Source organism: Haliaeetus albicilla, chromosome 12 (genome assembly GCF_947461875.1).
Source record: "Haliaeetus albicilla chromosome 12, bHalAlb1.1, whole genome shotgun sequence".
Taxonomy (NCBI): Eukaryota; Metazoa; Chordata; class Aves; order Accipitriformes; family Accipitridae; genus Haliaeetus; species Haliaeetus albicilla.
In genome coordinates this window covers 20,078,486-20,100,375 of record NC_091494.1, presented here as the reverse complement: position 1 = coordinate 20,100,375, position 21,890 = coordinate 20,078,486, and the positions used below count along the sequence as shown (strand labels likewise).

At 50.7% G+C, this 21,890-nt stretch overlaps 1 protein-coding gene across 2 annotated transcripts; it reads right to left on the bottom strand.

The window, feature by feature from the left end:
- Positions 1–3,759: 3,759 nt before the first annotated feature.
- Positions 3,760–18,515, bottom strand: DET1 (DET1 partner of COP1 E3 ubiquitin ligase). 2 transcript variants are annotated; one of them, XM_069798463.1, is made up of 5 exons: positions 18,384–18,515; positions 16,480–17,615; positions 13,283–13,473; positions 11,423–11,614; positions 3,760–6,674 (listed from the first exon to the last, which is right to left on the bottom strand). In XM_069798463.1, exons 2-5 carry the CDS (start codon positions 17,560–17,562, stop codon positions 6,485–6,487), a joined length of 1,656 nt encoding a protein of 551 aa, XP_069654564.1. In that variant the 5' UTR covers positions 17,563–17,615; positions 18,384–18,515; the 3' UTR covers positions 3,760–6,484. The 2 variants fall into 2 exon arrangements, with proteins under 2 accessions (XP_069654564.1, XP_069654563.1); XM_069798462.1 differs by having other exon boundaries at positions 16,480–17,588.
- Between the last annotated feature and the right edge of the window lie 3,375 nt (positions 18,516–21,890).

Sequence of the window (21,890 nt, the reverse complement as noted above, 5' to 3'; positions counted from 1 at the left end):
TGTCTGGGGGCTTAAGGGGTAGGAGGCAGGAGGAGGAGAGATTAACTCGGACTTTGCTGCCTGAAGCCAGACGGGCTGCACTGCACAATCATGCTGTCGACACGTTTGTCTGCCCTATGTTACAGGAGACCTTGTCTGGCTGCCAGCTGCCCCTTCTCCCTTACAAAGAGGGATTTTACTAGCATTAAGGACTCACTAGTCAGGTCTGAACCAGTGACCTACCTACACTGCTGCAGGTATTGGCACACCTAATCTGGACCTTACCCTGACCTCAGAACCAGCCCCCCAAAAATAGTACAGCAGCAAGGAAAACCGGCCTTCACAGCTGGAGACACGAGAGCACGTGCTGGCTCTGCGATGGGGATGATGCTGGTGTTTCAGGAGCGGTGTCCCACCTGCAGGAACAGTGGCGATGCTGCAGTCTCCTGCAGGATGCGGTTCAGCCCAGCGGCACGGGTCAGGGCTCCCCGCCGGTTGCTGCAGGGGTGCTGGTGCCCCTTACCTCTCCAAACTCACCATTTGAACTGTTTCCCCCCTCCCCACCGGAATCATTTGCTGGGCACAGCAAGGCCGTTTCCATGCGTGCGGATGGCTGTTTCTCCTCGTTGCTGTGGCGACAGCGCTGGGCGCCAGCAGGCTGGAGGCGGGAGGGCGAGGACCGTATCTCCCCAGCGCTCGCCAAGGGCAGCGGGTACATCTAATCCAGCATCGCTCCATTTTATGCCTTTGAGGAGCACCAAGGAGCTATCAAATGACCAGCAGCGAGCTGGCACTCAGAGGCATGCGGCGCTGCCCACCGCTCTTATTAACATCCTAAAATCATGTCAAACAGTGGACAGAGGGCTCTGGCAGGGCTTCCCTGCCACCGGTTCCATGCATCCCCTGGTTCCAGCACCCCCAGGGCTGGGCTGTCCTCCAGCAGCGCTCAGGCCTGGGGTTGGATGTCAGCGCTGCCAGCGCATCCTCACCAGCCCCATCCAAGGTAACCAGAAGCTGCTTCCCAGTTCATCACGTACTGGGATGGAGACAGTGTGCTGGGCCACCCAACTCTCTTGTACCACTCTGCCTCCCTACCTGAGGCTGTCACAACACACTTGGATGGAGAAAGGGCACTGGCAGATGAGAGGACAAACCTATGCAAGAGCAGCTTTCAGAGGGGGATGGTGCACCGCCAAGAGCAGGGGCTCAGGAAGTTCTTGGGGCAAAGCCAGGGGTGCTTTGGCCCATGTTTAGCATGTTGCAAAGCTACCGGGGGGAAAGAAAGAGGAGCACAGCCATGGCGAGTAGAAGTAACGTGTTCCTGGCTTTAAAAAAGCTGAATTCAAACTAGTTGTCACCCACAGAAAATAAACTCCTCCAAGGGCTCCAGTTCATGCCTGGACAAAGCAGAATGCAGAAAAAGCTGGGTGCTTTGTAGTGTTACCCACGACTTTCCATTGCCTTGTTGCAGTTTCTAGAGGATTTTTTTTCACAGTGGCCAAATGTTGTGCTGCTCCTCCTCTAGCAAAGCTCCCCTGGGAGGCACCTCTCCCCATGGTCTTCTCCCTCTGGCTTGCCAAGGGCCCTGGGCACCCACTGAGCATTTCCCTGCCATGCTCCTCCAAAACTGTCCTCAAATTTTCGGGTGCACTTGGCATCCTCAGAAAACCGGCAACAGACAGCAATCACCCCGCTAGCAAACTGCAACAGCTAGAAGGTGCCCTAGGAAAGGATTTGACTTCTGGGAGGAAAGAAACAAGAGACACGGTAAAAAATTACTTCTCCACAAATGCAGCAAAGCCTGTGGGCTCATACTATGTCCTTCACTTCTTGTTAACCAAGCAAGGGCCAACACGTTACTCAGATGCTGCAGCACAGCCCTAAGTGGCTGGGACTAGGGGCACTGTGCCCCTTTTCAGTTCTCCTCACATGCAGGACCACGCTAGTCACCCATGAATTACTGGTTTCCAGATTGCTAGTCTAAAACCAGCATGGTATTTTTATGTCAAAACATCAGGAAAAGAATGTGCAATTCAGGGTTTTTCCCACATCAGTATGTTTCTGAGAACTCATTTCCTAACATAGTAAGTACAGCTCTTCCCCAAAAGAAACAAAGGCAAATCAGACCTTAGCCAGCAAAAGGCTCTAGCAGGGGATGCTGCTGCCTGATGAGCAGTCAGCCTGGTGGGCAGGTAGCGCCAGGCTGTTACTGCTACAATGACTGACTTTGCACAACTCAGCCCACATCCCCCGCAGCCCTGGAGCAAGGAAAAAAGAAAAAAAAAAAATAAAAGCCCTTTCATTCCCTCCTCCTGAGGAGTATTTGGCCAGAAAAGCTATTACCACCATATAACAAGACAGGGAAGCACAAGGATTCAGGCACATCAACGACCTGAACTCTGAAACTCAGAAAGCAAGGCAAAAGCAAACCCACAAAATCCTGTCCCATTGCTTGCCCACAGGACCACCTACTTGCTCTGCAGCACGCACCTATCTGATAAAGGTTCACACAAGGACGAAAGCTGTCAAAGGGCCACACACCCCATTGCCATCCAGCCTTTACCATCTATCTGCCCACAGCCCTGAGAGATCCTGCAGGAAAAGCTGGCAGAAAAGCAGCAAGACAGAGGACACAAACAAGAAAGACAAAGAGACTTCTTAAAAGCATCAGAAATCTGATTCTTCTAGATGGGTCAAAAGGACCAAGGGAACCATAATAGATACCAGCACCTGAGCAAAAGGAAGGTCCTATAAGTACACCAAGAACATCAGGGAGCTAAATCAGGGCCAGCTGCTCAGTGCTGGAAGGTTAATTGAAAGGAGTTTTTAGTAGGGACACACCATTAATGGATACATAGGTTTGATTCTAATGGGATTTCTGTGGCTCGCTGCCTAAAGCAGTTTATATAAGAAATATTGCAAGTGCCCTGCTTTTACTACTTTTTTTTTTTAAAAAAGCAAAGGCAGCACAAGAAGTAACAAAAGATGGGATTCTGCTGCCAGTCAAACATGGTTTCCAAGTCAAGCATCTCCTTGTCACTTAGTGCCCATCTGAAAGGCCACGGGCTCAAGAGCTTTCTGATATACTCAAGGTCTCCAAAGGAAAGCATCAGAGAACTGCACACATGAAAATGGAGGAAGGGTTCAGAGGAAAGTGGCTTTCATGCCCAAGATGCTGATGCTTAGAGGAACTAACACAAACAGGGATGCTGCTAGGTTGTTACAGAGCAACAGCAAATTACAAGGGGATCCCAGATTTTGGGTCCTGTCCGCATGTTCTCAGCCACAGTGTTCTGCAAAGCTGCATCGTGGCTGGGAGCAGCACGTAGTGGAAAACCCAAGTGTCTTAGCCCAACCTAAAAGCAGTGGACAGCTCTTCTCCCAAGCAAGGTGTATTCAGCTTTCATCTCTTGATCACAGACCATCAGCAGAAAATGGCTACAAGGTTAGACATATGCTATAAATGGAATAAAGGAAGAGTCTCTGAATGCAAGTTGGGCTAGTAATAATATACAAAGGGGAAAACGTAACTGAAGGGCAAGAATTCCTCCCACAGCATTAGCTCATGTAGACAAGAATTTAAGAAATCTGCAGTAACTACAGAAATGCCTCAGGTAGGAACATCCTTGAGCACACTGGTAATGCAAGAGGAAGAGGCAGCAAACTCACATGCAATACAGCTGCATAGTCCAAGGCACACCCCTGCCATCTCTTCTTAGCAAAGGTATTCCCATCTGCACCATTAAGGTTTTTGGAAGAAAAAGACAATAAATCAGGCTCTTAAAGCAAATTCTGTTTATTCCATTTTTGTCTTGTGTTACTAACAAATCTTCATCCTAGCCTAGGAAAAATATCAGGTACAAAATATCTCCCCTTTCCTCCCACCCTCCCCACCATACACACATTTTTTGTTTCTTAAATGAAAGAATCAAAATTTCAAGCATGAGAGACTTTTCTTTCAACACATTTCTGTAATAAAATTAACTCTGTTGTAGATATAAAATGCAGCAGCTAAGACCAGAGAATCTGCTATGCTACTCCAAGGCAATTAGTACCCAGAATGATCAATCAGTTTGTCTGCAAACATAATAGGAAAATACTTAGCACTTATCCAGCATATTTTATCCATGAATCTCAAAGTGGTTTACAAAAGTTGAAAATATGTTTTTGGCCTCATTTACAGAGAAGGAAACACCAGCTGGAACAGGAAGAGATTTGCCCCCAGACACAGAACAATTTAATAGCAGAGCTAAGAACAGATCTCTGGTCTCTCAGCCCCAAGTCCAACAATACGTGCCACGCGCTCTGCTTCACACAGGACAGCCTGAATTTGGCAAAAGCCCCGACTGCAGAAATGCTGAAGTGGTTTATATTTTTGCTACCAAAAAAGTCTAAATGGAGATCTGACAGCTATTTTACTAAGCACTGACCTCCCAAGGCTGTGATGCCAAGGAGTAAACCCAGTCTTGGATGGAGCTGCTGAGAGCTTTGGCAAAGAAAAAAAAAGTCTCATACGGGAAGTGTGAACAAATGTGAGAGTGGTGCAGAAGGAGGTAAATCCATGATCTACCATGTGCAAATGATTCTCCACTTGGAGCTTTAATTGAATGTTTGAGGAACAGATCACAGGATAAAAACCTAAAACCTTGACAAATAGTGTTATTAGATGGAGAGGAACCTGGAACTAAAGCACGCATGGCCTGACACCTCCTCTGTTAGCAGTCTTCTGACCTGAAGTCACTCCTGACAGACCTGAGAAACCAACAGTGCAAACACCAGGAAAAGAGTGGTGAAATACAATGTCTTACCCTAGAAATATGTTTAGCAAGGCCAGGAGAAGTACCATGAGACAGAGAGTAAAGGCTGATTCAAGGACCCCAGGGCACTCTTCATTACAAGGTCCACTATTCATGCTATAAGCAGGCACCAACAACCCACACAGTTATTTTCCTATGCATTACCATGCAAAATGAATGCATGACTTCAACACTGTTCTTCACAGGCGTGTGGCCACAACACATCACCCACAGCTCATTTTGGTCCAAACAAGACACCCACAGGGTCCTTTAAAGCAGAGGGTCTCCCATATATGAGCACCAATTTTCTAATGCCCCCTCTGTACCTCCTATAGGAATGGGACAACAGCAGGCTCCAGCTTCCGACGGAGCACCTCACAATGCTGGGACGGTTGCACTGCCTGGCAGCACACAGTCATAAACCAACCTGTGTGTAGAAAAACCCAAATGTCGGCCTACAACCAAAAACTCCATTTTTAAGAGAGAAGGGCAGGCCAGCATCCTCACCAGCCCACTGTGGCAGGTAATATTACACACAGGAGCTTATTTTATCAGCAGCATAAACACCGCAGTGGTCCAGTCAGCATCGACACACCAGCCAGCTGTGCTTTGAAGCCTGGGAACAGCAAATCAGGTTCTCACAGAGAACAGCATATCAAACATGGATAGGTAAGCAACCTAAGTCAACAAGCTCGTCTCCTAACTGCAAACCTGCAGCAATGCACATTAATTCAGGTCTCCTCCCTCCTTTCTAGGCAAACCCAAATGCTACTAACTCTCCACACTCATATTCCCAACACACAGGAGGGTGCCAGCAGCTGGGTCTCCCTTCCCCTCAGCAGCAGAACCTGCAGATGGCCATGAGGATCCACCCCCATGCTGCAGAAAAGTGCTTCTGACGTGAGCAATGAGCTGCTGTTGCTCCCCACACCCTTCCCAGCCACCCGTCTTCCTTCTGTGACCACCTCCTCATGCATTAGAGACACAACCAGCTGCCTTGGCTTTCTGGTATTAACACACCACCTTTCACTTAGGAGCTTTTACAGATACTAAGGCACAAAGATTAAGTGACTTGCATAAAAGTCAGGAACACACCTCATGTCTCTCAATTGCAGTGATTTCTCACACCTTTTTTTCCTGGCCTCTTGCATATTAAAATCACGTGAGTAGATTGTGTGGATGAGAACAGGATTTCATTTCCCTAGTAATACTGAAGATACAAACACAGGTAGCTGTATTTCTAAGCCCTCCCCATGGCTCCCATCCATTCACACTACGACAGGCTGCTTGTCTCAACAAGGTAGGAGAGCACCACTGCAGAAGGAAGCACTCCACAGATGTGTTGCAAACCTCCATCTTTGCCATCCTAAGACCTACAACAGGAGAGAAAACAGACATGCCTCTGGGAAACTAGGAAAGGAACCTCAGCTACATTTTGTTCAACAGGAGTAGAGAACAGCAGTGCTTAATGCAGCGGGACCTCCGCAGTACAAACAGGGTCAGAAGAAACATTCACATGCCTTAACTTGAGTGGATCGGCTTTTCACAGCTGAGGGCCCTGCGAGATGCTGGCTGATAGGAGCTCCCAGGTCCGGTTTCTTGACATGAGTGACGGTTTGGTTTCCTAGAAGGCGCGAGTGTCTGGCTTTGGTGCATCTGTGGCAGAGGTCCAGACCCAAGGAGAGCAGCTGCCCCAGCTACGTGTCGTACTACGTGCAGCTGTGCCTCATGTGGAAGTTAACCACGTACTCTGCGTTAGTGCGCTGCACTGAGATGGCAAAGGGCTCAAAGGGGTGGAAGGTGAACGCAACCAGGCGCCGCACTGTGTGATTGATGGGTCGCCCCAGGAGTCCCGCCTGGATCTCAAACTTCAGGAGGCCGGAATCACGAGCATAAAATCTGAAAGGAAGAGAAAGTCAATTATGGCTGTTCCCGACTATTGACTTTGCCATCTGGGCTCTTCACACACAGCAACGAGTGCCTTGTTCAATCTCTGGTGCCCCCTCAGGGGAAGGACATTCTCAGCTGGGTGTCTGGCTCTTGGCTATACAGGAAAGTCCCTCCCGGGGCAGCTAGTTTTCCACTGTCTAGAAAAGCTTGACTTCATTTTAGTATCATCAATGAGAGAACTCTGTCTGTCATTTTGGCGGATGTAGCTGACTTCACAAGAGGGAATAAGTTTGGTCCAGACCCCACATGTGCTGGCTCTCCATCCTCTCTTAATGCAAGCTGCTCCCCTTGATCCCTAAGGCAGTGTTATGGGTTTGTGTGGCGTGGGGTTTTTTGATAGCAGGGGAGGGTCTGCAGGGGTGGCTCCTGTGAGAAGCTGCTTGAAGCTCCCCCGGCTCCAAGCCGGACCCCCCTCTGGCCCAGGACGACCCCATCACTAACAGTGGTAGTGCCTCTGGGAGAACAGATTTAAGAAGGGGAACCTGCAGTGAGTAGTGGGATTGGAATATGAGAGGAACCCCTGTGCAGATACCGTGGTCAGTGAGGAAGGAGGGGGAGGAGGGGTGCCTGAGGAGGTTGGTGCCCCTGCAGCCCGTGGTGAGATGGCAGGCTGTCCCCCCCAGCCCATGGAGGTGAGCGGGGGAGCGGAGGCCCCCGAAGATGGCCATGACACCATGGCAAAGTCCACGCTGGAGCGGTGTGTGGCTGAAGATCAGCCCGCGGAAAGGACCCATGCCAGGGAAGTTGGGGAAGAACTGAAGCCCGTGGAAAAGACCCACACCAGGGAAGTTTGTGAGGAACTGCAGCCCGTGGAAAGGACTCACATTGGAGAAGCTCATGAAGGACTGTCTCCTGTGGGAGGGACCCCACACTGGAGCAGGGGACGAGTGAGGAGTCCTCCCCCTGAGGAGGAAGGAGCAGCAGAGATGAGGTGTGATTAACTGACCACAACCCCCACACCCTGTTCACCGGGGGGAGGAGGTGGAGAGAACCAAGAGTAGAGTTGAGCCGGGAAGGAGGGAGGGGTTGGGGGGAAGGTGTTCCAAGGTTTGGGTTTACTTCCTAATAGCCTTGGTTTGTTTTGATTTGTAGTAAATTAAATTGATTTTGTTTCTTCCCCAAGCTGAGCCTGTCTTTTGCCCGTGACCATAAGCGGTGAGTGATCCCTCCCTGTCCTTATCTCGACCCACAAGCCTGCCTTTATATTTTCTCCTCATCCCACCGTGGCTGGGGCAGGGGGAGTGAGCGAGTGGCTGCATGGTGCTTTGTTACCAGCTGGGCTTAAACCATGACAGGCAGATAATACTGTACAGAACTGAGCTCTCTTCCCTTAGCAATGGTCTTCACTTCAAGTGTAAGGCCACCCCTTCCCTCTCCTGGTGCTGCCAGTTAGGCATTATGCTGCTGCACTTGTGCCTCGCTACATCCCCATTCAGTCGAGGAAGGTGAACAGCTCAATCCAATACTGCTCAAAGGTGCCAGGTTGTCCTTTACAGTTCAAGCAAGGCTTTGCAGTTCCTTTCAGACTTCCATCAAAAAATCATTAACAAGATAGGCTGGGCAGGAAGTACCTGGTGGATTGCATTCAACAATCAAAGCAAGGGCAAAAGTTAAGGAAAACTTTCCGTCCTTCTGCTGTCACCCACAAACCCGCCTGTGGGTGAAGCTCATTTGCGTCTCCAGACAGGTGAGCTCTGGAACACAGCTTCAGCACAAAGCAAACATTGCCAAGGGGATGAGGCAAACAGCGCTGAAGAGACAGGCAAGACCAGGAAGCTCTTTGCTTCTTGAACCTTCTCTGCATGCTCTGTGCAACTGACATAAGTCCAGCTAACACCACTGTCCTGTGCTGCTGTGGGAACAGGGGACTCTCTGCAATGACCCCATCCTCCCCAAGACTTTGGTGGAGGTTTCTGGGATGTGGTGGTGGAGGTTTCTGGATGTGGTACCTTCGCAAAGCAGCTAGGCTCTAACTCAAGTCCTCACCCTGAAGTTATCTCAGTTCGTTAGACCATTTTCTCTGCTCTTTCAGTTTCGGGCACAGAATTGCCATTTTGCCTCCCAGCTGTTTCCTTTTCCACCATCACTTAGTACATGTGGGTATTTTGCATTTTCCTCTGGTTTTGACTCAGAGAATGCTTTTAATCTCAGAGCACATTTCCCCCCTGCCAGCAATACAATGCACTCAGCTCTCAGCCTGGAAGAACAGGTGATGACAGATACAGGCAATGCTGTTTCAGGAGCAGACATACTCCACATTTTAACAACACAGCCGATTAAGAACCTCATGTTCTTCCTGGAGGACCACTCTCTTCTCCCTTCCTCTGAATCAAAGTGCCAGCCAGCCCTGCCTGAAAATTGCACACAAGAACTAGCAAGAGAGTCACAATCCTGGTATTTGGCTTTTCAAAAAGCCCTTTCCCTCCTACACAAGGCTGGGTATGCAGAGGGTCATTCTTTAAATAAAGCACAGTCCCCCGTCTGCTCCTCTCTCTCCCCAATTCACAATAATTTACTACTCAAGATGAAGCTCCCTGTAATCTCAAAGATGTGCTCAGTTTGGTATTTTTAAATGTATTTTTAAAAGTGCTCTGCAATCAGAGGCCATTTCCATGGGCTCTCACTCTGGGGATAAATTAGGCACTGCAATATAAAATTGTATGTCAACAGAAACAGCAAGACCAGCCTTTTCAAACTGTATGAAAATGGAAGATTTATCTGCAGACCAATTTTTTGGTTAAATGGCTCCTTATTAGCCATCTAGATGGATTTTAGAGACCCCCTACTATAGGTAAGGCTGTGTTAGAGCCTCTTCCTCACAAGTGCCATCATTTCAGCCAGTGAATATCTCTTCTAGCCTCCTGAAAAGATACTGAAAGACGGCAGTGATGGGGAAGCTGAAGTCCTTCCTGCCTGAGAGCAAATAACCACTGGTCTCTCAAGCAGCCAGTCGAGAGTTGAACCTTCTGAGACACAGAAAGGTACTAAGGGTTAAAAGGACAAAGTGCACAGAGCCGCTGAAACCAATGTGCAAAAGGCATGGAGGCCTTCCTATCTCGCACACTGTGCCAGGAAACTGCACACAGATTACAACACCCTTAGGGGCTGAAGGGTTTTGCCAATTATAGGACTTACATTACAAACCCTGTGGCCCCTCATTTCCAAGCCCTCTAACCACAGCAGGAAGCAGCATTATTTTATTAATCCCTTTGTTTTGCATGTGAGAAACACAGCAGCACTATTTCAGCTACTGAATGGTGAAGGTTAGCACCTCGTCTTCTGCTTACTTTCCAAAAACCAGGAGCCCCACTGCTCCAAGGCCCTATTCAAGTCCTAATTGACTCTGCACAGCTTTGAGCTTTAAAAGCTCTGGCTCTGAAATGCCGGTTTGCTCAGGGGAGGGAGGGAAGGTGGCACTTCGCTTTGTTTACTACAAAGACGTAACCGCAGCAAATGACTGCGGTTTTGCTCCCTTTTGTCTGCAAGAGCCATACGCAGGTTGGTGCTGGCAGACAACTGCCACCCTGCAAGCTTTCCCAACGTCAAGCATGACAAGGGAGAAAGGGCAGGCTTTTCTCTGCAGATAACACAGGAGCTGGAGATCAAACCAAATCGTACAGGCAGAAAAATCAATTAAATATACATAATTTGGGAATTGAGAGCATGGGAAGAATCAGAGGTTCCCTGCCACCTGAGTCAGGGCCAGGGGAGACATGAAACCACTTTTTGAGAATGCATTGATAAAAATAAAGTTGAGAAACTGGCCAGAATGGTCTCCCTAGGCTGCCTGAGCCCCCAACATGTGTGCAGTCACTAAACAAAGCACTTAGGCATTGAAGGCTCTTTGTTTTCAGAGCACAGGTTTGCTTTTGCAGTACTGTAAGTGGAAAGACTACTCTGCCTGGAGAACTCAGCCTCTTTGAGCCTTTCAGGCCAGAGATGTTGGATTTTTAACCACTGCTACTTGCAGCCATGGCTGCAGCCAACAAAAAGAAATGAATAGTCTTGGTGTTTCTGCAAGAAGCACTGCAAACCTCCTTATTCCCAAGCTCAGACGTCTTCCTTCTGCCAGCTTCGAAGACTCAGACAGAAGAGGCACAGAATGGCCCTTACACTTGGCTGAAACTCCTACTACAGAAACAAGTTTCCTACAGATCACAGAAAGAAGAGGGGGTATGAAGAGGAGTACAGCTCCCAGGGTGAGAACTGTAAACAAGGAAAGTCTGAAAATAGATAAATCAATACCACAAGCATTCTGAATAACACCTAACTCAGCTGCTATTTTATTCACAGGACAAACCAAATCATCCTTGCCAGCTAAACCCACGTGCTCAAAAGGGATCCTTCCAGCACAAGAAAGCAGGCATCCAGAACCATATCACCCTACAGCCCAAACACAATGGCAGGACTGCAAGAAGAGGAGGAGGAACAAGAGCATTCATATGGAAAAGGCTCAGGCTTCATCACCCAAACGTTCCCCAGGGCACCTCAGCAAAAAGACCTGAAGAGCCCTCGCACACACAAAAGATAAAACAGTTATCGCAAGGGGAGAGGCCAAGCTTTGTGGGACTGCTGAAAAAAACCCTCTGGTGAAAAGGCTACTCCCTTTCTGCACATTTGATGCCACACGGCAGAGGTGATTTAGAATTACTCTCACACCACTCTCCTCACATACAGCTTCTTGGCCCATTCCATACCTTATAGGGTGATCACCGCAGGTCTTGGGCCGCTCCATGACTGACACCCACTTGTCATCATAGCTGAAAAGGGAGAGGTCGAGGTACGGGCTGCCACTGTATGACTGGGCACTGATCGGGAGCTGGCCCAGCAGCCTCCGCACAGCCTCCGTGTGCCCTCCATACTTGGCATTCACGATAGTGTCTTTGAACCTGTAGCAAAACAAGAAACAGGTTTTACTCACAAAGGCCACAGGTGAACAGCACAGCTTAAATAAACTAAGGAGGAAAACTGATAGAGAAAGAAAAACAGCAGCAGTGTAAGAATTAAAACAGTTCATTTCCAAAGATGTATCACAGTGATTCAAGCATCAACCAGTTCTGGTGACCTTTTTATCCTCTCTCATCATTACTGTTTCTGCTCTGAAAGTCCAAACTGACAGAAGGACAAGACTGTGCCTACCTACAAGGTCTGGCCCCAGCTGCTCTGCAGTACAGGAAATGAACAGGATCAGAAACGGGGAGAAATGGATTAGCAGCTTATCAGTCAATCCAAGTTTTACCATGAAGCCTGGAAACAGCATAAGCAAAAGCCAGAGGGTTTCACAGTAACAGTTGAGCCCTTAATGTTGACTTGAGAATCCCCCTCTCTCTAGCTGCTACGTTTTAAATACGTAAAGGGAGAAACCTTAGATGAGGAAGAACCTTCATAAGAAGCCTAAAGCTCTTGAGAAACTACAGTGAGCTGAAAGTTCTTCCTGGTGGAGAGATTAACACAGGCTGGATTTCTCTTTCCAAGTAAAATTTGAGCTTTCCATGTGCAAGAACAGTCAGATCAGCTGCATGGATGTCATAGATCAAGGAGGGTAAAACATTGCCACTTGACCAGAAACACTCAGCCAAAAGCCAGCATGCTGTGGATTATGCTCTATTATATTTTGCTATGGAAATTAAACACTCCTGTTACTGGCCCTTGTAGCCAAGGGGATGAAAAGATTTTCCTCTCTACTTTAACACAAGGCAGGAGTTGTTCTTCGGGTGTCTGCGGTGAGCCCTCTCATTCTCTCTCCCACTAAGCATTATGGATTTCCTGACAGGCAGCTCTAGAAAGTTACAGACACAGTCAACTTCCTCCTTCTTATGTGACGTCAGTCTAAAATCAACAGAAGCTTCATGCCCATAAGTGATTGCCAAGTACTTTGGGTGATGCGAAACAAGTCACTGGAAGACGAAAACACCCTGAGTCACATAAAAATATATTCCAAGAGAAACAACACACTCTGCCTCATTAAAACCACATTTGACTGTTAAAGCACATTCTAGAAACCCAGGTTATTTTGATACTTTGCTGAGCTTTCACAGTAGTTCTAGGCAGGTAAGTTTCCCTTCTCCTAACACGAGAACCACAAGCTTGTGACTGATGTTGGAGAAAAAGCTACAGAACACAGTCTGGAACACATTAAATCAGAGTGTGCATAGAGAACACCACTTGGCAAAATATGTCCAATTAGATGACACTAGCATCTTGACAAATCTTATCTTCAGGGACCTAAACTATTGGGCAGTAACACTTTAATAACCTCCAGAAGAGTTACGGCCAGAAGAGAGCCAGAAACATCTTTCCCTCAAAATTCCTCTTCCTTCTTCTAAGCACTGGATTGCCACTGCTTTGTTCCTTCCTGTAACAAGACAGATGCTGTGGAATATAAAATCAGATGCATGAGGCTGGAAGATGAACCATATATAAGACAGACCCTTGCATCACCCAGCAACTAAAGGAACTGGTTTTCTCAGGGTTGCCATCGTTATTTGATACTAGCCTTCAGCTGATGGGGGCGAGCATGTGTCTATATGGTATAAAGCATGCTCCGAATGGCTCACCGGCGCTGGATCTGCCTGGCAAAGTTGTTGCTGGAAGCTGAGCAGGGGAACTGGACCGCCTCACTGTGCAGGGTGGCATTCCTGAAGAGGTCACAGAAGTTCTCAAACAGCTCCAGCAGCTCATCGGATGTATTCTCAAATACAGCAATGACCTCTGTGGTCACCATGTTGTACACGACGAAAAACGAAGGCTGCAGAGAGAGGCAGAGGCAGCAGTTACCCAGGAGAGCACAGGTGGGGAAGCTGTCCCTTCCTTCTCCCCGAATGACACCGCAGACCCTATCCAAATTTCTCTGCAGCGCAGGAGAATCCCACATCCTCACACTAATCCATTCTGCTATTCAAATGCCTCAACAGGTACCAAATTATCCGCCTCTTAACTGTGATTATTTACGAAGAAAACTTAACAGGCTTCCAATTTTTCAACGTAAACTGGATGTCAATATTTCTGTTTTCTCTTCATCTCTGCCTTCCACCAAATCCAAAGTGCTTTCTAAAGTGTCAAATTTAATTTTCATTCCTGCTGACAAAATGATTTTAAATCCAGTGCTAGCTGGCCACAAATTATTTTTTCCTTTGCAAAGTGACATTATTTTCTTCCCCTTCTTAATATTTCCATCACACAGAGATGAGCCTTTTTAGTGTACTGTGCACTACACCAGTGCCCACAAAAAGTTGTGCCCTCTAGGTACCCTGCTGGTACAGAAATGAAAATCTGAAAGACATTAATGACTTCTTTTTAATGCCAACATTCTCGCGCAAGAAGGCCCAGATACCGCGCTGTAGATTGGCAATGGCAGTGTTTTGTGGCATGAACAAGCAAGAAATTGGGAAAAAGGTGACATTGTGTCAGCACAGCTACATCAAAGGGAGATAATGTTCCCATCCCACTGGGAAAGGGCAGATTTAATCCTTGGTCGTCAAAGGTAGCTTTCGTTAGAGACAGGAGCGCTAACACCCCAGCACCCCAAAGTAAGAACTCGCCCCTGCTTCAAAGGTAACTAATTCCCATGGTATATGCACATATCTGGTTAAATCTTCTGTCAATAAAGGCAATTTCTAAATGCTTCACCTTCCGCTCCCAAACAATGCTCAGGGATGACGGTAGGCACTCTACCCACCCCACCCACCTGCAAATATCAAAAGGTTTGTTTGTTTTACAGCCCCAAAATAAATTGTGATAATACAATCCAGCCCCCACACATCAAAATGGAGCACGCTAGATGAGGTTACTCACTAGACTACTGCCTAGGGAAAGGGAAGCCCTTCTGAAACACAGGGTTGGAGCAGAGAGAAGATAAGAGGAGACAGCAGAAGGAAAAACTATTTACATCATTAAAGACTGCAGGGAGTATCCTCCAACCTTAAATAAAAAAGTTCCTTTGCCAGGTTAACACACAGACATATCTCCAGGATGACCCTGATCAGAGAAATTACCCTCACTGCTTTTTAACTGCATGAGTAAAACAGGGAAACATCGTCACAGCATGGGTGGCAGAAGTCAAGCATCACAGAAATCGTTCAGCAAAGCTGTCAAGTCTATCAACACAAGCCTAGAACAACAACAACAACAAACCACAAGCTACATATACACAGCACGCAGTTAAAAATCTTGAAGGATTCAGTGCAGACCCTCACAATGTACAAGCAACTGACAAGCATGAACAGCGACTTCCTCAATCTTCTTGGCAGAGAAGCCAGAGGAAAGAGAGGAGCCTGAAACTGGATGAAACCTCACATTCCTCTCTGATAGAAGAAAGAAAAATCAGAGCTTTAGGTATTTTGTGAGCCAAGTTTTCCTCAGGCAGCCCCAACACAAAGCCTACATTCAGGCCGGTCTGCGGAGACTACTCCACATCTGGAATTATCTCGTGAAAGAACTCAGAAATTAGATGCTTTTCCTCCAGCATAAAACACACTGCCTGAGGAATGCTACAAACAAACCACAACCTGCATCTCAAAGTAACCCTCAGGTGAAGAGAGTCAAGAGCACGATGCAGCAAGCCAGGCACAAAAGCCTCAGTAACCACAGCAGAGAGCGGAACCAAGCCTACCACAAACATTCACATCAGGGTCAGGAGCACCGTTCTAGATACCAGTAATGAGCAGAACGCTGCAGGCCACTTCACAAAGCTTTAATATTTTTGAGACAGCTGCTCAGTTTTACATGAATGGGTAAAACTGATTAGATTAAGCCCTACCTATTCCCTCCCAAAGCAACTTCCCCAAACAAACCAGGGTCATCTTCCAGGAAGAATTAGACTAAGGCAACACACAAAGAACTGCTATCTATTTCTTCTAGGACCTAAGTCCTGGATCTAGCAAAGATAGGGAAGAAGAGAAGGGTATGAAACAAAACCAAACACCTAGGGAACAATCGCCTGATTGCCTGCATGCAGCACTGGAGATTTACTACAAATTCTTCCTAAATACTTTCAACAGAATAAAAAACAAGTGGATTAAAGGAATAAAACAGGTTAAAAAACCCTCCTTCTCAGTTTCACAGAGCTCAAAACCTGACCACCACTCTAACAGTACCGAAAAGAGATGATCAACCTGCAGGATGGTGAAACATCTGGAGGGATCCGGCACTGACTGAACTACATTTGCTCTAATTTGACGACTTTAGTACTAAACTGAAAGGAGAAGCAATTGGCACATTAGCCAGATCTAAGAGCTGCTACTCCAATTTGGAGACATCATAAATACTATCTCTCACTGAAGCTTGAAAGAGTAAGTAAGTAGGCAGAACAGAAAAGGTAATTCTACTGAGGAAAAATGAAGACTATATTATGTGAAAAACATGCTTGAATATACGTGAGAAAAGGGAGAGACTACCTCTATAAGTGTACTATAGGAAATACCGGCTAAAAAAAAAAATCAGCTGGGGATTTGGAAGGGGAAGAGGGTTGTACAGCATCTATGAGCATGGGGAACAATCCCTGAAGAAAGGGGATTCGATAACCATGTAAGATCTTTTCTCTCTCATTTTTAGTTGAGAAGGAAGCGATGAAATTATGAGAGCAAAAGATACGAAAGGTATTCAATATCAGAGGTGTCAAACGTTTACACAAGAATGAAGTACCGGTGATTCTAAACAACATTCACAGGCTCAGCTAAGAAATGCAGCTCACAGCACTGTACCTGCTTGAGCACTTGCCCCAAAGCAACGAGCAGCCTGAGGAGGCACGCAGTACCTGGGAAGGATCTGTCACCCGCAGCGTGACCACGTCTTCACTAGTGTATTTGATAAACAGATGGTTTTCATCCAAAAGCTGCATCTTCCACATGCGGAGCTGCCTCAGCTGATCAAAGTACTGGAAGAACCTTCTTTTTGCTATAGCACTTCCGTCCTGCTCGGCCCTTCTCCACAGGTACACCAGCAGCCTGTGCTTCAAAGAGTTTATGAAGGGCTCTTTGTACGGGTTGGCCATCCCCGTCTGAGTGTCCCGCTGCACCTCAGGATACACCGCAGACAGAGTCAGGAGATCGTCCTCGTAGCAGAAGCGGCCGATAGTCCGTACATCAATGAAGGTACCCTCGGGTGTTACTTGAAAGACGTGAATAGTCTGTTGCTGCACAGAGAGAATAGCCAAGATGTTCTTATAGAGGTACAGCCCCTGGTTGTGAGACAGGATGACTTTGTCACATTTGAAAGTCCGTGTGTCACAGAGTCTCCCTGTGTGGAGGTCTATGATATGCAAGGAATAATCCTCCAAGGGGGACCGGGGATTAGGGGTCACCGACTCGCTGTTGCGGTAAACCTCAAAGAAGGGAGGGTGAGGCTCCTCAGGTAGGTACGCAGCAGAGCCGACGATCACGTACCGACAGTCGTCGGTGAACAAGCTGCACTCACGGTTCAAGTGCTCCCCGTTGGAGGCCACGTTGGTGATATGAAGCAGGACAAAGAAGCGTTCAAAGAGCCGCCCCCGGATGTTGACAGATCTTTGGTCGTTACCGTTAGCCAGGATCTCTCCCTCATAGCCTTGCAGGAGGTCCTCCGCCGCCTGGCAGCCTTGATACTCGTAGATCTCCAGAGAGGTCTGGTCAGAGGAGAAGGCGATGAAGTAGCGGCCATCGGGGGAGAACTTGCGCAAGAAGCAGGGCGGCTTCTCCACATTGACCACAGTGAAGTTGGGGAAGACATTCTGATGGAAGATGCGGACTTGGTGCCAGTGGGTGCCAGCTTTACCCGAGCTGATCCGGCGGCGCTCCAGGCGGTGGATGACATTCTGGTTCTGGATGCGACGCGGCCTGATTGTGGGGGCATCATGGTCCATGGTAAGAGCTCTACTTCATCTTCACCCTGCCAGGGAGAGAGCACATACGTGCCCTGGGACCACACAGAGACAGGGGGACAATTCAGGGTACTAAGGGACCTGCTTGCAGGGGTGGGGTGGTGGAAAGCCCCATCGAACCCAGGGAGCAGGGGGGTCAGCTGAAAAGCGCAGACGTGCCTTTGGAAAGGGGGGAGATGACACAGGAGGACACTGGGGAGAGAGGTGAAGAGGCTGGGAGAGAGACCTCAGTGGGAGGTACCAGGGAAAAGAGGGGAACCCAGAGGGAACTCCAGTGCACCAGGAGGTGATGGGATCTGCAGGCCTGTCTGCTGCTGAGGGAGACACAGGGGCACCGGGAGGGGACGGAGAGAGCCAGGGAGGGGGGCAGGCACCAGTGAGCACCAAGAGAATGGAGGGAGTCCCCAGGCACCAGAGAGGGAGTGAGGAGAGCCAGGGGTAATCCGTAGACCTGCCTGCTGACAGGAAGGCGCAGGACACCAGTTTGGAAAGAATGGAGGGAATTGTGGGCGGGGGGGGGGGGGGCACACGAGGGGTCACCGGGAGGCCTACAGGCCTGCCTGCCGAGGGGGGCCGCAGGGACCCCCGGGTACCCGGGGGTTGCGGGGGAACACTGAGCTCCAGGGGAAGCCTAGAGGAAGCTGCGGGCCCTCCTGCGGAGGGGAGCGGGGCCCCCAGCTGCTCTCCCGCCAGCCCGGAGGATGAGGGGACACGGGGAAACCGGGGCCCCCGGTAGCCTCCCAGCCGGGCAAGGACATGGCAGGGCCGGGCACGGGGCGGGAAGAGGCCGCGGCTGCGCTCACCGCTCGGGCCCGGCGCTGGGTCCCGCTGCCGCCGCTCACTCTATGGCCGCCGCCATCTTTCCGCCACCGCACGACGACGCGCCGCGACGGCGGCGGCGGCGGCGGCGGCGGGAGGGTGTCACACGCCCCCCCACCCCCGACATCCGCTTCCGGCCACTGGGCCAGCGAGGCGGGCCGAGCTGGGCCAGACTGTCAGCAGAGCGGGGGAGCCCGCGCCCCCTGGCGGAGGGAGGGAGCGCTGCGGGGCGCGCCCGGGCACTCCCCGCCCCCCCTGAAACCCGGCACCCACCCGGCACCCACCCGGCACCCACCCGGCACCCCCGCTCCCATCGTGCACCCCCTCAAACCCCGCACTCCCTGCGCCCACCCGGCACCCCCTGAAACCCCGCACCCGCTCTACACCCATCCTGGACGCACCCAGCACCCACCCTCCGTCCCGGACACCCCCTGCACCCTCTCCCAGCACGCCCTGCACCCACCCTTCCCCCCTCTCCCCGCACCCCGGGCACCCCCGAACCCTTTCGCCCCCTTCACCCATCCTGCACCCTATCCCAGCACGCCCTGCACCCACCCTGCACCCCGGCCACCCCGTCCCAGCACCCCCTGCACCCCCACCCCGCCACCCCCAAGCCCCCCGCACCATCCGGCACCCCCATCCCCGCACCCCGACCCCCCCCCCATGCCTTGAGCATCCCAGACCCCTCCATCCCCAGGCACCCCCTGCACCCCGAGCCCCCACACAGGGACACCCCAGCGGACATCACACCTGCTGCCAGCCAGCGTACCGGGGTGCACCCCGACACCGCAGCCCCGGCACCAGCGGCAGGGATTGGGGTCACCCCCGGGCACCCCTTAGGGCTTTCCAGGGGGCTTGAAAGCTTTTTTCTCGCCGGGGCTTTTAGCAGCATCCCACATCCCGCCTCGTGCATTAGCGGCCGAGGCAGCGAGGGCAGCTCCGAGGGGCACTTGTCCTTCAAAGGGAAGGAAGGAGAAATGTCAGGGGGCCCTTGAGATCCATTTGCTGGCCTCTCGATGAGGTCAAGCCACCGCGCTGGCGCTTGGAGCCACGTCACCAGTGGGCATGGGAGCCAGGACTAGGGGGCAGGCGGCAGGATGCTCCAAGTGGGGTGCTGGAGAGCCCGCCGGGGCGCACCCCCTTCCCAGGGGGTGGGTGGCCCCAAAGGGATGCGGCAGCGGCACCCAGACGGCGTCACACCGGCATGGAGGGAGGATGCTCCTGCTGTGCCAAAGCTCTCGCTGTTGAAATTCCCAGGGATCCTCCATGTGGTTCGGGGGATGCTTTAGGGTCCCATCGACAGTGGGGTGGAGCGGGACCCCACCACCCCAGGGGGTGGGACCTGGGTGGCTCCAGCTGCTTTCCCGTGGGGCTGGGGGAAGGCAACCTGCCTGGCAGGGGACCCTGGGGGACCGGGGGACCCTCGGGGGAACCCCGCTGCCACCCCACCTGCCTGCCCCATTCCCCTCTCCCAGCAGTTTCATGCCCAGCAGCCGTATCCCATGTCCCTTCCTGCTCTCCCACTGCCTCCCAGCTGCAGAAGGCACGATGACAAGACTAAAATGAATGGCCCCAGCGTCTCTCTTTGTCTCTCTGCCTCCTGCCTAATTAATTGAGATCCACCTTAATAGGATCAAACTAAATACCATAGAGCATCCAACCACACAGCAGCTGGCAGAAAAACAACCGCCCGGCACACACACACTGAAAAACAGCTCGCCGGACAAAAGAGCCATTAATACAGCAGCAATTAGTGCTTCCGGAGCTAATAACTTCATCACCACAATCTTCCCGTGGCTGCGGCCCCCTCAGTGCTGGGGAGGGGGTCGGGGAACTCTCGCTGGAGTGGTTTCATCCATCGGCAGGGATTTGCATCGTGTGCAATGAATCTCATCACGGGCACAAGGCTGGAGGCAAAGTTAGTCCCCACTTATTTTGGCCTGGGAGGAGGCAGGACGTGGGGGTGTCACAGGACCAGACCCCCCCCCCCAGATGGATGCTGAAGTCTCAGGGCTCCTGGGATGTTTAACCAGGCGCAATTTCCCACCTGCTGCAGCATTTCATGCTGCCCCTCGGGCGTCCAGCACTGGGGCACATGTGGCTGCCCCATCCTCTTCTGCTGGGGGACAGCGGGGAGGTGGGGTGCCCCTCCACACATCCCCAGGCCAGGGGGAGATGGTGACCCCCAGCCCAGAGCCCAGAGTGCTGGTACAGGGGTCACTGGGTACTGGTATAGGGTCTGGTATGGGGGTTGCTGGGAGCTGCTATGGGGGTTACTGGGGGCTGGTATGGGTGTTGCTGCAGGCTGGTATGGAGGTTATTGGGGACTGTCATGGGATTTGCTGGGGGCTGGTACAGAGGTTACTGGGAATGGGTACAGAGGTTCCTGGGGGCTGGTCCAGTGGGTTGCTGGGCTCCTCCAGCCTCTCAGAGCAGCTGCAGGTCCATGGCTTTGGGTCTCATTGGGCTGGTTTTGGTGGAAGAAGTGGTGTTTGGAAGGCAATCCCTGCTCTTCCCAGGTCAGAGCCTGCAGCCAGGCAGCTGGGGTGGTCAGGGTTCCCTCACCCAATTAATCCCTTGTCCAGCTCTCGGCTCCCCACTCCAGCTGCTCCCCTGTGCAAATCCCCCTGTCCCACAAAAAATGGCCTCGAGTGTGTCCCTTCCTACAAAAACGAGTCATTCTTCCCCAGGGGGGACAGTTTCTTACCTAGGCTTTAGCAGTGTGCCGAGGAGCGGGATGCTCCCTGCCTTCACTGTAAGCATCAGCGCCAGAGCGGTATCACAAACACCACCACCCTGCTAGTGCCACATCCACCTCCAGCCTGTTTCTCCAGAGCCAGCAGGTGGGTCAAAAAAGAAAATAATAAATCGCGGCCTATTCAAACTGGTTTTGATGATTTCTCCTCTTTCTGAAGCAATGACCCTTCTGCTCTTCTTGCTTTGGCTGTTTACCAAGAGCCTCCCGGCTCTGGGTCCTGCAGCTGCTTTCCCGGGATTAGAGAGGGTGTGTAAGGAGAACAGTGCTGGGGAGATCGCAGGGGTGGGCTGCTCCCTTACTGGCTGCCCCACGAGGCAAATACTAACCCCAGCACAAAATAGGTGTGGGGAAAAGCTGGGCCATCTCCTCACAAGGATGGTTGCAGAGGAAGAAAGCCCTCCAGGTCCTGAGCATCAGAGCATCGCCATCCCCCTCCCATGGCCACTGAGCTAGGTCACTGTCAACTTCCCTGTTGTGCCGAGGGTGGGGAAAAAAGAATAAACGATTTTTTTTTTAATATTAAAAAAAAAAGAGTAAAGTTTGCACAAGAGCCTAGCATGGGGAGGAATGCTTCAGCCCTAGGTGGTGCTTCTGTACTCCCCGAGCCCTGCTGTGTGTGGGGCTGAGTGTGGCCACTCTGCAGGAACCGGCTGCCTCCATGGGGTTTTTTTTAACTGAAGCATCCTAGTGATGGTAGCGCCAAACTTCAGCCAGGGAAACTCTTGTTGGTGTG

Coding starts and splice junctions, on each gene's coding strand:
- DET1 (XM_069798463.1), bottom strand. CDS start 17,562: ATGGACCATGATGCCCCCACAATCAGGCCGCGTCGCATCCAGAACCAG. Junction 13,474..16,479: donor GGGTGACAGATCCTTCCCAG/GTACTGCGTGCC, acceptor CTCTCTCTGCAG/CCTTCGTTTTTCGTCGTGTA. Junction 6,675..11,422: donor TGCGGTGATCACCCTATAAG/GTATGGAATGGG, acceptor TCTTCCTTTCAG/ATTTTATGCTCGTGATTCCG.